General features: G+C 43.2%; 1 protein-coding gene across 3 annotated transcripts in view; it reads left to right on the top strand.

The window, feature by feature from the left end:
• Nucleotides 1-15,851, top strand: part of LOC141047222 (uncharacterized) — a 371,014-nt gene extending 355,163 nt beyond the window's left edge. The window contains exons 6-11 of one of the 3 annotated variants that reach the window (XM_073542173.1): nt 4,125-4,274; nt 4,404-4,574; nt 4,659-4,782; nt 4,866-4,963; nt 5,162-5,252; nt 10,979-15,851. In XM_073542173.1, coding sequence (XP_073398274.1) covers nt 4,125-4,274; nt 4,404-4,574; nt 4,659-4,782; nt 4,866-4,963; nt 5,162-5,252; nt 10,979-12,924 — 2,580 coding nt within the window. In that variant the 3' untranslated portion in view covers nt 12,925-15,851. The remainder of the gene's footprint in view (nt 1-4,124; nt 4,275-4,403; nt 4,575-4,658; nt 4,783-4,865; nt 4,964-5,161; nt 5,253-10,978) is intronic. The other 2 variants (XM_073542174.1, XM_073542175.1) reach the window with 2 other exon arrangements.
• The last annotated feature ends 342 nt before the right edge of the window (nt 15,852-16,193 follow it).

Raw genomic sequence — 16,193 nt, 5'->3', positions numbered from 1 at the left:
GTGTGACACATAGCGGCGACCTGCCCCCCCGCCGAATATCACTGATCGTGCTTGAATGTCCCAGGCCGTTTTTTGATCATTGGCGTTCCGCTGGCAAGCATGCATTGCTGTGTTTGACGCCGACGAGCGACCTCGTTATCGACGTAGAACTCATGAACTCGTGTGACAAGGTACCAACGACCGCCGAGGTCATTATATGGATCACCAGATCGTTGCTGCGTCGTTGAATAGATCTGCCTGTTTGACGGCTTACTAGCGACCATGTAGCGACGCACCAGCGATCCTTACAAGGTCGTATCGTTGTCGGGATCGCTGGAGCGTCGCTAAGTGTAACAGTACCCTTAGATGCCATGTTTGCTTTTCACAGCAGCAAGTGGTTAAACTGCCAAGGTTTTTGTTGCAGCTGCACCTGTGCCATCCCTGCGATGTACAGCTATGTTCTGGGGCCCAAAAAGGTTTTCTTTCTAAAAAAACAAATGTTAATATTAAAAAAAAAAAAACTGTGTCTTCTGCTTTTTGCATGTTTTTTCCTTTTTACAAGGATTGTTGGTGCCAATTTTCTTATGAAACCTTGTAGCCCCTTAACCTCTGGGACATTTTCTTGCGTTTCTGTTTTTGCTCACCTTCTTCCCAGAGCCATAACTTTTTTATTTTTCCATCAATTTGGCCTTGTGAGGGCTCGTTTTTTGCGTGACAAGTTGTACTTTTTAACGACACCATTGGTATTACCTTATACTGTACTGGAAAACATGGGGAAAAATCCAAGTGTAGTGGAAAAGCAAAAAAGTACAATTCACAATGCTAAAACTGACCTGCCATTATGATTATCCAGATCATTACAGGTTTGTAGACACCAAACATGAATAGATTCTTTTCTATTTAAGTGGTGAAAAAAAATCCAACATTTGTTACAAAAAAAAATTGTGGCATCTCCATTTTTCGAGATCTGGGGCTTGGTGACGGATTATTGTTTGCGTGCCGAGCTGATGTTTTTATTGATACAATTTTTGTGCAGATACAATGTTTTGATTGCTTGTTATTGCATTTTAGGCTAGTTTCACATTTGCGTTTCAGGGCGCAGCGATGGCCTGCGCACGGCCGCCGCTAAGCCCCGCCCCTGCCACGCCCCTCCAATAGCTCTGCCTCCAGGCGCATGATGCTGCATGCGTCCCCTATCTTTATCACTGAGGATGCAGGCCGTGTGCAGTATGCGTTTTGGCGGCGCCTGCGTCCTTTTGACAGTGCGCCAAACGCAACCTGTTGCAATTTGGTTGAGCTCGGTGCACCGTCAAAAGGACGCAGGCGCCGCCAAACGCATACTGCGCATGGCCTGCGTCCTCAGTGATAAAGATAGGGGACGCATGACGCATGCAGCGTCATGCGCCCGGAGGCGGAGTTATCGGAGGGGGCACGGCAGGGGCGGGGCTTAGCGACGGCCGTGTGCAGGGCGTCGCTGCGCACTGAAACGCAAATGTGAAACTAGCCTTAATGCAATGTTGCGGCGAATAAAAACATTTAATTCTTTTTACTTTGTTTCTCGTTACGCCGTTTACAGATCAGATGAATTCTTTTTATATATTGATAGATTAGGCGATAATGAACAAAGCGATACAAAATATATGTATTTTTTGTTTTTTAATGGAGTGGTGATTTAAACTTTTATATATACTTTTAATATTTTTAAAAACATTTTTGTAATTTACTTTTACACTTGCTCCAATAGTCTCCATGGGAGACTAGAAGCTGCAATCATCCGATTGCTTGTGCTACAGAGAGCAGAGCTTCAGCCCTGCTCTGTGTAGCAGAAATGTTAACTTGCTGTGAGAGCCAATGGCTGGCCCAGCACTCATAGCTATCTGGCAATGACAACCACAGGGGTCTCCTGCAGACCTCGGGTTGTCATGCCAACCCATCGGTGACCCGCGATCATGTTACAGATGTACTTCGTGTTAAATGCTGCTGTCAGAGATTAAAAGCAGCATTTAGCAGGTTAATAGCCGCGGGTGGATCACGATTCCACCCACGGCTGTTAGGGGCACAAGTCAGCTGTTGAAATCATATGACATGTGCTGGAAAAGATGTGGGCTCAATGCCTGAGCCCGCATAAAATAGGGAGACCCAACATGCTCTGTACATGTATGGTGCATGTCGTAAAGGGGTTAATATCTGTTTTTTTTCCTGGCGTTTTCCTTGTAATATAGGAAAGCCTAAGGGGAGAAATAAATCCCATAAAACACTGTAAATGGAGACTTTGGTATCCGATAACTTCTATCCGTGGTGTTTGCGCAAACAAAAAAGCTTTTGTACAAGCCTCAAACTTCTGTGTGGGAATCAGACATGAAATCTAACATGATAGAAGATTACAGTGCGGGGAAGACGGGAAACCTTCATATAGGCGGCCGGTGGTGATGGAGTCAGTGACGGACTCTGGACAAATATGTTTCTAGAGCCGTAGTGTAACAAATGGAAGCAGAGGCACAGATGATGAAGTGCGCATTCGTTTATTGCTATTTTGGTGGAACCACTGGACCACGGTCCAGGGGGCTCTGGAGGGGGTGTGACTATCTGAACCCCTGACACCCATAGTAAGACCCCCAAACACGATCAGAGTGGAATGTCAGAAGGGCACAGGTGCGCGAACCCCTGACACCCGTAGAAAGACCCCTCAAACAGGATCAGAGTGGAATGTCTGAGGGACACAGGTGCTACCTCCAGTTAGACCTCGGACACGTGGAAGCTGGCCCAGCGAAACGGTGCACAAACATGGATAACAGATAGTGCAGGACTCTACAGGCGGGATGCGGCTGGGACAGAGCTGGCAGGCAGTACTGACATTGTCATAGATAATGGAGAGACAGACGTCTGAGCCGGATGGAACTTGCACAGATAGCACTGGTGTCGTTCCAAGGATGGAGTAGTAAGCCTCTGATAGTCTAAGAAGACAAGCAGTATTAGCTGGGTACTGGCAGGACACAGGCAAAGCACAACAGATCACAGAATCGTCAGATCACTGAATCAGAAACTAGCAACAGGAAACACTTGTTGCTCTGGCACCCTCTCTATGGCAGAGGGGCCAGAGGTAGTGCACACAATGCTATCATTGGTTAATCACATTTTGAAAAATGCGTGCGGTCTCTTTAAGAGACCGAGAGCGTACATGTGGCCTTAGTCTCATACTCGGGGATGTGCTGGCTGCGCGCCAGGAAGCAGGGGCAGGAGCAGAGAGGTAGGAAGCAGACTAAGAGCGTGAACCCCGCCGAGGGCCCCGCAGAAGTACGGGCACCACAGTAGGAGGACGGGGACCCCGCGCAGGCACGGGTGTTACACATAGTAGAAGGTGAAGATGTCGTCCTCATCATGAAGTAGTTATTTCTCCTGTCACGTGTAAGGCTAGTTTCACACTAGCGTTTGAGAGCGCAGCGACGGCCTGCGCACGGCCGCCGCTAAGCCCCGCCCCCTGCCGCGCCTCCGCCGGTAGCTCCGCCCACCGGCGCATGACGCTGCATGCGCCCTGCGTCCCCTATCTTTATCACTGGGGGCGCAGGCCATGCGCAGTATGCGTTTGGCGGCGCATGCACCTTTTTGACGGTGCGCCGACACAACCAAACTGCAGCAGGTTGCTTTTGGCGCAGGTCGGCGCACCGTCAAAAGGACTCATGCGCCGCCAAACGCATACTGCGCACGGCCTGCGCCCCCAGTGATAAAGATAGGGGGCGCATGCAGCGTCATGCGCTGGTGGGCGGAGCTACCGGCGGAGGCGCGGCAGGGGGCGGGGCTTAGCGGCGGCCGTGCGCAGGCCGTCGCTGCGCTCTTAAACGCTAGTGTGAAACTAGCCTAATGAATATCTCCTGCAGTATTGCTAATGCCGATTCCAGTGTCGGTAAATGAGACGAGAATTAGCGTTATGGAAGATGAGTCTATGTGAAACGTATTCAGCTGCCGACTCCGAGGAAGAAACTGCTTGTTGTCTGTGGCCTAAATATATAGGTTTTATTAGTAGATGTAAAGAAGGAAACTGAATAAAATATTAAATCTCCTCTTATGCTTCCTTTATTATCAACAGTAATTGTACTATTACACAGGATTCTTATGATGTTACATCGGCTCATCTTCTTCTCATTCAGGTCTCTACAATATCAGATCCTCTCAGTGAAGAACTTCTACAAAAGAGAATTTTTCTGATTTACCCATCAAAGATAGATATGGACAGAGACAAGATGGCGGAGAGGATATTACACCTCACCCTAGAGATCCTCTTCCGGCTTACTGGAAAGGTGAGAGATTCTGATGATGTCACATTACATCATTCTTATCTATGGGAATAACAGATGGACAGAACTGGAGAGGTGAGGACTCTGGAAATGTCTGTAGTGAGATTTATTAATGTGTCTCTCCATAACCAGGAATACACAGTAGTGAAGAAGACCTCTAGTGAGCGCTGTCAGGACCCTGTGTCTGAGGGATGGGGAAGACCCCTGAGCCCAATCATGGGGCCTCTCCTGATACATGAGGACATTAATGACCAGAAGATCCTAGAACTCACCTATAAGATGATTGAGCTGCTGACTGGAGAGGTGACACTGCTGGGAATGCTGGGACATTATACAGTAACGCTATGAAGGGATTGGGGGAAATGACTGTATCATTGTATGTGTCAGGTTCCTATAAGGTGTCAGGATGTCGCTGTCTATTTCTCCATGGAGGAGTGGGAGTATTTAGAAGGACAGAAAGATCTGTACAAGGATGTCATGATGGAGGTTCCCCAGCCCCTCACATCACCAGGTAATAGACAGGACTAAATATACACGGCCTATAATTATCTGTATGTAAAGAATGAATTCAGTCCCTGTATGTGTTTCCTCCAGATCTATCCAGTAAGAGGACAACACCAGAGAGATGTCCCCGTCCTCTTCTTACAAAGGACTGTAAACAAGAAGATCCCAATGTTCCTCAGGATGATCAGGTAGATGGAGAGAAGGTGTCAGGAGATCTCCCCTATGATGTGTAGATGGTGGTGAAGGTCTTGTGCTCAGTCTTGTTTTATCCACCAGTATTATATGTTTTATACTTGTGTAATGAGAACGGTGGAGATGGCAGGATTAGAGCTGATCATAGATGGGACTTCTGCATCTGTCTGTGACTTTTACATTATTTGTTTCAGGGTGAAGATCTGACCCATATTAATACTACAGAGATATATGTGAGGGGTGATGAGCGGAGTAAAGAGGAGATTCCTACATATGACTACCCAGGTGAGTAGTAACCACTAAATACAGAGAAGTCACAGATTCTTCTCAGTCACTGGCTGTGGCTGCTTTATCAGTGGTGTAGTCCGACCATATTACAATCGTGTGATCACCATTTTGCCTCTAAACCCCAACATTCTCATCCACCCAAAACTGATGTAATCACTTTGGATCCACCTACCCCCTGAGGTTAGAAGACGTTGACATTTACCTGCCCAGATCAGTAAACTACAAAGTAAAATGACAGCATATGTAGTATGTAGAATGTGCTGCCAAGTTAGAAATATATTATGATGGGCTTCTTAGAGAAAGTGGAGGGTAATGATGCTGTTGGTGTTGGCTTCTTTGATTCTTGATATGGGAAGAAGGAAAAAAATCAGGGTTTTGAAAAGCGCTGCCAAGTGCTGAGCCATAAAGTTGGGTATCAAAACAAATGAACATAAAAAAGTTTTTATTTTAGCCACTTAATGAGTTAAGTGGTTAATATGCCTTTTTACTGACCTGAGATCCAAGAGAATAGCATCCCAATATAGGTGACAATCCAGCTGCTGTCGGCTGACAACTTGCTACATTAGCCACAGTCAGTGTTGGCACCGTCCATACCTTTTTAACCTCTTAGATGCTGCTGTCAATAGTGACTATATCGTATAAATGGTTAACAGAGTGTAGGGGCTTCCTTTTTATCCCCATTGGCACCCTGAGATCATGATTGTGTGGTCCTCGTGTTTGTTATGACAATTCACGACCAAGTGGCGGCCTTAAGGTCCCTTTACATTTAGCGATGCACCAGCAATCCCGACCACGATATGACCCGGTCAGGATCGCTGGTGCATCGCTAAATGGTCGCTAGTGAGCTGCCAAACAGGCAGATGACCGTCTTCCGCCTGCGTCCATGGCTCGCTCGTCGGCGCCAACAGGAAGCCGACGGCGAGAAATGGACCAGGCCGATTTCGCGCGATCAGCGATTGCCAGCGGGGGAACCGGTCGGAGGTAAGTATCACATGTAGCGATATCGCTAGCAATATCGCTGCTCGTCACAAAATCGGTGACACTTTAGCGATATTGCTAGCGATATCGCTATGTGTAAAGCCCCCTTTAGAGTCTGCCGACTACAGTGACCTGTTCAGAAGTTAGCGACATTTAGTTGGTAAAAATAAACTTTTTCATTTCTGTTATGTCACTTTGCATTAACTCCTGAAAATCATCTAAAGGGTTAATAAACTACCTGACAGAAGGTTTCAATATGTCGAGGGGCGCTATTTTTAAATGGTATCACTTTTAGGGGGTTTCCAATATACAAGACCCCAAAATCACTTCAAAACTGGAGAGGTCCCTAAAAAAATTATTTTTGTAAATTTCCTTGGAAAAAGGAAAAATTGCTGCTACATTTTTATACCTCCTAAAATGCTAACAAAATAAAATAGCATTTTACAAATGGTGCTGATGTAAAGCAGACATGAGGGAAATGTTATTTATTAATGTTTTTCTGTGATATGACTATCTAGATTAAAGGGATAATCATTCAAAGTTTGAACATTGCTAATTTTTCTACATTTTTGTCAAATTTCTGATTGTTTTTAATAAATAAATGCAAAACATATCGACTTAAATTTACCTTTATCATAAAGTACAATGCGTCACGAAAAAACAGTCTCATAATCGCTGGGATATGTTGAAGCGTTCCAGAGTTGCCACATAAAGTGACACTGGTGAGATTTTAAAAAAAATTGGCTCCGTCACTAAGGGGTAAATGCTACACATTTACGATGTGAACCAGCTCCTTCCTCAGGCATATACAAATAATACATTGTGGATCTTTTATATCCTCCAAAACGGCGTCACTAATCCAATAGCTTAACTCATTAATTAAACCGCGCTTATGGTGCACAGTTTTTTGTATAGAAACATTTCTTTTCCGTTATCCTGACTTTTCTTTTAAAACTGACTAATAGGATTGCAATAAACTACACAAAAACATTACACCTGTGCCATGATATATCTCTAAGCTGTGTGTGGCTGATGGCTGTAATATACATTTATTCCCACCTGCAGGAGATGTGTTGTCATGGCTCCAGCCCTGGTTTCATGGATTCACTCCACGTCATAAATTACATTCTGTTTTCAATCCTATGGAATTCAGATTACTGCACAATCTCTCCTGATATGGGGAGCAATATTATTTTCTCTACTCTTCTGGTCAGGACTCATAGTAGCTCCAATGGTCCACCATAAATGAGTGCAACTCTGGTTTAGTGTTGGAGCTCTCCCATCGTACATACGTTGTTGTTGGGGACGTAACGTGTTTTTTTTTTTATTCTTTGTCTTTTTTTAACAGGTTCATTCTGTATAATGGTTTAATTGTGGTGGGATCAGCCTGCCTCACTTATGTGAGTCTACAACTCCCTGGTAGTCTTTAACGAAAGCTCTCAATTCCCTCTTCCAAATGCCCAAGATCTAAATTTAAGACACCTCAGCTCTGCACTATTATAAAAAGTTATCTTTAAATGATAATATTTCTTCTTGAAACTCCTCTGGTAGAAATTATTGGCCCTTACGATAGTTTAGATTGCCAAGAGCCACCAAGCTACATACTCTAAGTACTCCAGACAGGTTTCTCCACTAGTTACTCTTTTTGTACTGAAGAAGACCGTTGAGTTTGATCATTTCAATAGATGTATTATTGTTTATAGTCACAGTTTTTGATTACATTAGTCAGTGCCCAAAATCCCCTGATCTAATCTAACCAGTTCCCATTTTTCAACTTTGATGTGTGTCACTTTATTTGGTGATAACTTTGAAATTCTTCACAAAGGATAATAGGAAATAGATGGACCTTACAAATTATATTCCACCTTCTCATGAATATGACAATACTCTGTATACGGTTGAAAATTACTGTCTGGGCACATGGCAGGGTTAAGAAAGGAAGGGGTGCCATTTAGCTATTTGAATGCAGATCTTACTTGAATATCTTGCAGACACAATGTATTGGGAGCACTGTTCATGGTCATCTGGCAGCTCAAAAGATGGCCACCACAAACAAGCTTGGCATTACCTACTCCATTTTCCAGATCCCAGGGATTGCCTTGCTCATCATCCTTCCCCATGCACATGGATCTGGACTTGCACAGAGACCCCTAGGCTTGGGCCACGGTGTTACATTATGGTTACATTATGTTTGGTAGTGTAAGATAGCAGGAAGAATACTCAGGTAGCCGGGTCAGAACTAGGAGGGCAGTGAAAATACAAAATCAAAAGATGCAGGATCGGACAGTAAACGGGCCGGGGTCACAACAGGAAACAAATACACAAGCCGGGAGCTGAGAACAGAGGACTTAACCAGAGGAGAAGCTGGCAGCTTCCGGCAACATGCTGCAACCTTTAGTAGGGTGTGGTGCTTTACAAATGGCTGAAGCAAGGAGCAGATTGCTTCAGCTGGACAGCACACACACTCATACTGCCAGATTGGATGGTACTACTGGTTCCAAGCACCCTAATCTTAGTGGCTGGACCGAGCCCCTGTTTCCAATGTCTCCTCCATTACCAGGGCTGCCTGCAGAATGAATAAAGCCACATTTCTTTGAAAAATTAAAATCCATAATACATCTCCAATGAGATGTCCCCCTCCCCTCACAAATTAACATGTGGTGAAGAGGGAGAATTACATATAGCTAAGAAGTAAGCAATACTAATTAAGACGTAGGAAGAGCTGACAATTTAAACTCCTTTTATAAGCAAGACCTCACAATGGAACATATGGAAAGTGAAAGAGAACACTTTAACTTCTTTTGAAGCAGAGGACTCCTGTAGTGTACAGGTAATTAAACAGGAAATGTCTTCTCGGGGAAAAGAGATACCAAAAGGAGAGGTGTTTACTTGAGGAGAAGTGTGCTTTCCCAGGCACAGGACTACTATTCACACATCACAGATTGTAGCCAGCACGGCTCCGGGGTTCAGATGGGAATATTGGGGTTGGTTTAAATCCGATATGTATGAGATATAGGTTATCATAATGACGAGAATAACATGATGCATTAATTCACATCGCTGAGGGGCCATTAGAATCCCTCCAATTGAATAATGTTCTGATAGATGGTGTGACCCAGGTCATATTTGGTCTCTATGTATTTGTAAAATCATGATAAGGATATGTTGTCAATATCTGGTGCCTGTGATCTTTAGAGGCTAAGATATCTTGTAAGTTGGGGATATCCTAAAATCCTGAAGAGCTGAAAACATTTCACAAACAACCCCATATGAGGTAATCAAGGTGAAGTGTATGGGTGAAATTTAGGAGCTGATAAAAAGCAGATCCTTGGTCTGGGTTATTGTCAGGACCTGGGAAGACGTAGTTCACTGTGCAGGTTCTGTCCCATTCCCAATTGAAGTGCGTACCTTCGCTAACCTCTGAGCCATTGCTGTGACTTCATTTAGTAATTTTCTGCTGTTTTCCCCTTTATTTCATGTAATTGTATATATTGTATTGTTTTGCTGACATTTTATATATTTATTATAAACACTGCCTATCTGTCTAGATTAAATATAACATTTTATAGGTCTGTTGATTCTGCTCTGTAAACCGTACCCCAAAGCCATACTCTATCTGCAGTGGGTGTCCAATCGGCCAGTATAAACAATTGATGGTGGAAGTGAGTCATTTCTGTGTCATAGTGAAGTTGGAAGTGGCCATACAGGGTATATACATATAATTCATGCTTTGGAATCGGGGGTGTATATACCACATGCTGCCTGATAGATACCTAATAATTGGCCTCGTAGTGGAAGCGGCTGCGGTCTCATCCATCAATCATTGTTCAATTTCGTATTGTCCTGACGATTGGAGTAAGCGGAGTTGTATTCCCTTGACGAAGTGATAACAGGTGGATCTGCGTAACCTCACGGCTGTGTGACTTTGGCACAGCGTCTAGTGACAGAAGCAGATGTCGCAGGAGCAGATTCCAGAGAAGATGTTACACACCATTTGCAGAAGCTCTAATCTGACAAAATGGCAGAAAATCAGAGCAGTAGAAATCCCCATAAAGTGACCCCATTTTTGAAAATAAAGCCCTCAGTGAATTAATCTATAGGAGTAGTGACTATTTTGAATCCACAGCCACTTTCTGGAAATTAGCAGTTGAAGTTGAAGAGTGAAAATCAAACATATCCTATTTTATTACCCATCACATAGTGTCAATGTTGTGCTCCAGGAGACACACACCATAAATTTAGTGGGTTCTTCTCACTATAGTAATGGCAAATACATGGATGCTAAAATGTGGTTTGGGAACACTGTAAGGCTCAGAAGCGAGGGGGAGATTTGACTTTGGGAGAGCAGATATTGCTGGATTGGGTTATGGAAGCCTTTTTGCTTTTCAAGAGCCTTTGAGCCACTAATAATATTGAAACTTCTGTTTTTCCACTGAGAAATGATGGACCTGTTTTTTGCGGGATGAATAGACATTTTTATTGGCATTATTTTAACCTACATTACATGGTTTGGTGGCTTTTTATACAATATTTGTGAGGCAAAATGAGCAAACATTTGAACACAACGCTCCACTGGTTCATGCTATGAGGTTTTTTTATTAGACTGTGAACTGCCATTGTCTTGTGAATTCAATATTTTTTTACATAACTTGTTATTTTTACAGACAGTTTTAGTAGGAATGGTCAAAAAATTCAAATTCAAAGATATTTTATTCAAAAATAATAATTGGTTTTATTCTTGGCAGATGACTGTACCAGGAGATCAGAAGGACAGCTGAAATCTTCAATTTTTAAATCAGATGATCTTGAGATCAAACAGGATACAATTGAACTCAATGCCATTACTCCAGATATACCATCATCCCTTGACAGCAAAGATCTATCATCTGATCTTTTGAAACAGGTCCTGTCTTCTGATTCATTACCGACTGCTAAGAAAAATCAGACTCACAAAATAAGCATTAAAAAACAAACTGCTCCTAAAGCAAAAAAGCCATTTTCATATTCAGAACATGGAAATAGTTTTCCCCTCAAAAAGTGTTCTCTTAAACATCAAAAAATTCACACAGCGGAGAATAGATTTTCTTGTTCCATTTGTGGGAAATATTTTAACAAGAAATCAACTTTTGTTAGTCACAAAAGAACTCACACAGGGGAGAAGCCATTTTCATGTTCAGAATGTGGGAAATGTTTTACACAGAAATCAGGTTTTTACAGACATCAGAAAATTCACACAGGGGAAAAACTTTTCTCATGTTCAGAATGTCTGAAATGTTTTAGCCGGAAAGCACATCTTGAAAGACACCAGAGATCCCACACAGGGGAGAAGCCATTCTCATGTTCAGAATGTGGGAAATGTTTTAACGAGAAATCAAATTTTGTTAAGCACCAGAAAATTCATACAGGGGAAAAACCTTTTTTCTGTTCAGAATGTGGAAAATGTTTTACACAGAAAACATGTCTTGATAGACACCAGAGAACCCACACAGGGGAGAAGCCATTCTCATGTTCAGAATGTGGGACCTGTTTTAACCAGAGATCAAGCTTTGTTAAGCACCAGAGAACTCATACAGGGGAGAAGCCATTCTCATGTTCAGTATGTGGGAAATGTTTTATAGAGAAATCAGATTTTAACAGACATCAGAAAATTCACACAGGGATGAAGCTTTTCTCATGTTCAGAATGTCTGAAATGTTTTAGCCGGAAAGTGCAACTTGATAGACACCAGAGATCCCACACAGGGGAGAAGCCATTCTCGTGTTCAGAATGTGGAAAATGTTTTAATGAGAAATCAAATTGTGTTAAGCACCAGAAAATTCATACAGGGGAGAAGCCTTTTTCCTGTTCAGAATGTGGAAAATGTTTTACCCAGAAAGCGTGTCTTGATAGACACCAGAGAATCCACACAGGGGAGAAGCCATTCTCATGTTCAGAATGTGGGAACTGTTTTAACCAGAGATCACGTTTAGTTAATCACCAGAGAACTCATACAGGGGAGAAGCCATTCTCATGTTCAGAATGTGGGAAATGTTTTACAGAGAAATCAGATTTTAACAGACATCAGAAAATTCACACAGGGGTGAAGCTTTTCTCATGTTCAGAATGTATGAAATGTTTTAGCCGGAAAGCGCAACTTGATAGCCACCAGAGAACCCACACAGGGGAGAAGCCTTTTTCATGTTCAGAATGTGGGAAATGTTTTAACTGGAAATCAGCTCTTATTATACACCAAAGAACCCACACCGGGGAGAAGCCTTTTTCATGTTCAGAATGTGGGAAATGTTTTAACCAGAAAGCGTATCTTGATGGCCATCAGAGAACCCATACAGGGGAGAAGCCTTTTTCATGTTCAGAATGTTGGAAATATTTTAACCGGAAAGCTCATCTTGATAGACACCAGAGAACCCACACAGGGGAGAAGCCATTCTTATGTTCAGAATGTGGGAAATGTTTTAATGAGAAATCAGATTTTGTTAAGCACCAGAGAATTCATACAGGGGAGAAGCCTTTTTCCTGTTCAGAATGTGGAAAATGTTTTACCCGGAAAGCATATCTTGATAGACATCAGATAATCCACACAGGGGAGAAGCCTTTTTTCTGTTCAGAATGTGGAAAATATTTTGTGAAGAAATCATCTCTTCTTAGTCACCAGAGCAGTCACACAAGGGAAAAGACTTTTTCATTTTCTTAATGTGAGAAATGTTTTACTTGGAAATCAACTCTTAAAAGGGAACCTGCCACCAGCAAAACGGCTATTAACCTGCAGAGAGGGACTTAATCTGCAGATTAATTGCATTACTAACTTGATTAGCGCCTGCAGATAGCCGAATGCTGCTGGGATAAAATTAACTTTATTCTTCTTTGCAGCATTCATTTTTAGTCAAAGGGGCATCACTGGCGCAGTTTCATTTACCTTTCTGAGGTTGTAACCGTGCCCCCAGCCTGACTGACACTAGCTCTGCATTGGGGTCAGCAGCCAGTCAGTGTTGGGGCGTGGTTATAGCCACTGCTCTGTGCATTCAGTGCGGTGACTGAACCAGCGCTGGCACCGCCCCTCTGACTGAAGCTGAATGCTACCAGTGAGATTAAAGTAAATTTTTTCCCACAAGCCCTTTGGCTGTGTGCAGGCACCAGCATATTAATAATGAGGCTTGAGAAAGGGAAAAGTCCCCCAAAATGTCACAGCAGGTGTTTTTCCCTCATCATCGGTCAGTATCTCTGCTTCCCTATTCAAACTATAGAAGTGCAAGTGTGCAGAGATCACCCACACCCAAGATCTGTCTGAAAGTCGGAAGCTTACTTACTTTTAGCAAAAAAACACCCCCTAAAGTGTGAAATTTCCTCCACCATGCTTAAGGCTTAGGACAGTGTTTTTGGGGTTGTACTAATCCTTCTTTCTCCAAACTCAACAAGTGAAGTTGATGCCAAAAAGTTCTATTTTGGTCTTATCTGACCACATGACCTTCTCCCATACCTCCTCTGGATCATCCAGATGGTCATTGGTGATCTTCCATCATGCCTGGACATGTGCTGGTTTTGGATTAGTAACACTATTAAACTGAAAATTAAGCCCATATCTGCAGGTTAATAGCATTATTGCTGGTGAAAGGTTCCCTTTAATAAGTATCAGAGAAGCCATACGGGGAGAAGCCTTTTTATGTTCAGAATATTAGAAATGTTTAAACCTAAAATAGTATCTTCTTAAAGGGGTTGTTCACTACTAGGACTACCCTGTTGTGAATTCTCTCTCTGGCTTCCCTCTGGTGATTACTGAAGATAGTGGAGCTGGTGAGATTGAGAGTTCTCTTTCTGGGCTCCCTCTGGTGGTTACTGGAGGTAGTGGAGCTGATCTGATTGACAGAGGCTTGCCACCTGATAATGAGGAAGATGATTGGAGATCTGGGGTTTCTGATTGGGATTTAAGACAGCTGACTCCCTCTATCCCTGCTGGTGATTTTCTTCCTGTGCCTCCTGAGGTCTGATGTCTCCTGCTCTTTCCCTGCATGTTCAGCTAAGTGGTTCATTTGCTATTCTGTTTGCATTTGATCTGGTTTTGTTTATCTCTGCTTTGTGCGGGTCAGCTAGCTCCAGCTGGGGCTGTGCTGAATCACCGCCCATATGTTACTGCATGTGCCAGTTTGCTTTGTCCCCTTTTATATTGGTCTTTTTGCTTGCTTTCAGAATTTACCAGAGTGCTGATATAGTGGGCGAAGTCGTGTGACTTCAGTGTTTTTTCAGTGTTTTTGTGCATCAGACGTGTTGGACATTTTGCAGGGTTTTTTGCATGATTGCAGACAGTGTATTTCCTTTCCTGTCCTGTCTAGTCAGTGTTGGCCCCATCGTTTGCTATTTTTCTGCCTGCGTTTGTGTTTTCATCTTGTCTCACCGACAATATATGTTTGGGGGCTATCTATTCCTCTGGGGTCTGCTCTGGGGCAGTTTAGATTTCCCCTTTCTTGCTTTAGGCTTAGTTAGCTCTCCGGCTGTGCCGAGGCGTCTAGGAACATCGTAGGTATGCTCCACGGCTACTGCTAGTTGTGTGGACAGGATCAGGGGTCTGCATCCACTTAGTTACCAACCTCTCTGGTTATCTGTGGCTTAGCTTGGCCTGCTATCCTCCTCGGTGACCCATTCATAACACTACCCCTTGTGATTCCTCATGTTTGACCTCATTAAAATAAAAACACTCATATTAAGCTCCCGTGTTGGCGCCATTTCAGTGGTGCCTGGACTTGTATTCCTGGGGCTCACGTGAGGTTGTGACATCACACCAGCCCTGTGCCCAATCAGTACCAGTTTCACTGTCCCGACCTTTGGACATATTGAACATCAACAGGAAGCCGGGAAGGTGGCTGCTCTCTGACTTCCTGGTAGTGTCATATTTGTCTGAAGGTGTGGAGAGTGATGCCAGCTCAGAGGGGGCACAGGGCTCCCCTGACATGACAACCTGACGTGAGCCCCGGGAGCTCTAATGCCGACACCGCTTGAACGGTGTGAAAGGGAATTTACTTTAGAACTTACCATGTTTTGTGGCCTATAAGAAAAAATCTTGCTCATAAGTGAGTACATCTTGTAGACTGCAGAAGGCTGAGATAGTGTCTTTTTTGATCAAAGAGAACTACTCTCTCTTCTCCAGCCCCACACTTACAGCGGCTTGTGTTAAATATTAATTATTGGTTATTGACATATTCTTATTTTCATTTCTGTACTGAGCACATTGCCTCGTGGAAGGTTTAGCTAACATTACATGTGTTATTCCTGTATTTAGCTCAGGGTAGATGTTAACGACATATAGAGCACACGTGCTATGTGGGACATATATAACCATGTGACCCACAGGAAGGGGGGTGAACGTTACACAGACACCAGATGGACACGAGGTTATACGACACTGGTATCCATGCTATTGACACAGACAGACCATACAGGATCCCAGGAAAGGTGGTGAACAAACTTTGATGTGGACAAACGGACAAATATCTCCATAACTATTTCATAAATTTTATGTTTTGCTGCAATGATGCTTTTTGGTGGACAATCCAATAAACCACTACGAGTATCGCATCTTGTAAAGAGTCCTGAATCAATAAATATACAAAATAAATATGTTTAACATTGGCGAACTAGCTATTCCTGATTTTTTTGTGCTATTTTGAGTGGATTTCCTTTTACTTGCACACGGGGAAGAGAGAAGAGCTTTGCTAATCGTCTGTTGTCCAAGTGTCAGGAATTCCACTTTTTCAAGTCACAAGGATCAGATAGAATCTACGAGTGATGACTAAGAGGTGCCAGATGGATTGACCAGTACCAGACGTATAAGTGCCAGACGTGCTGAAGGTGGACCTGCTGATGACCAGAGCTCAGCGTAGTCTAACAAGGGAACTATAAACTGAGATATTTCAAGGTAAGAAAAATGGATGTAATTGCTTCTAAGCAAAGTAGACTGACATCTTTACATTA

The sequence above is a fragment of the Dendrobates tinctorius genome, unplaced genomic scaffold, assembly GCF_039654945.1.
Source record: "Dendrobates tinctorius isolate UK_male_01 unplaced genomic scaffold, ASM3965494v1 ptg000126l, whole genome shotgun sequence".
NCBI classification, from domain to species: domain Eukaryota; kingdom Metazoa; phylum Chordata; class Amphibia; order Anura; family Dendrobatidae; genus Dendrobates; species Dendrobates tinctorius.
Note: the sequence above shows the minus strand (reverse complement) of the source record. Positions and strands in the feature narration are given on the sequence as shown.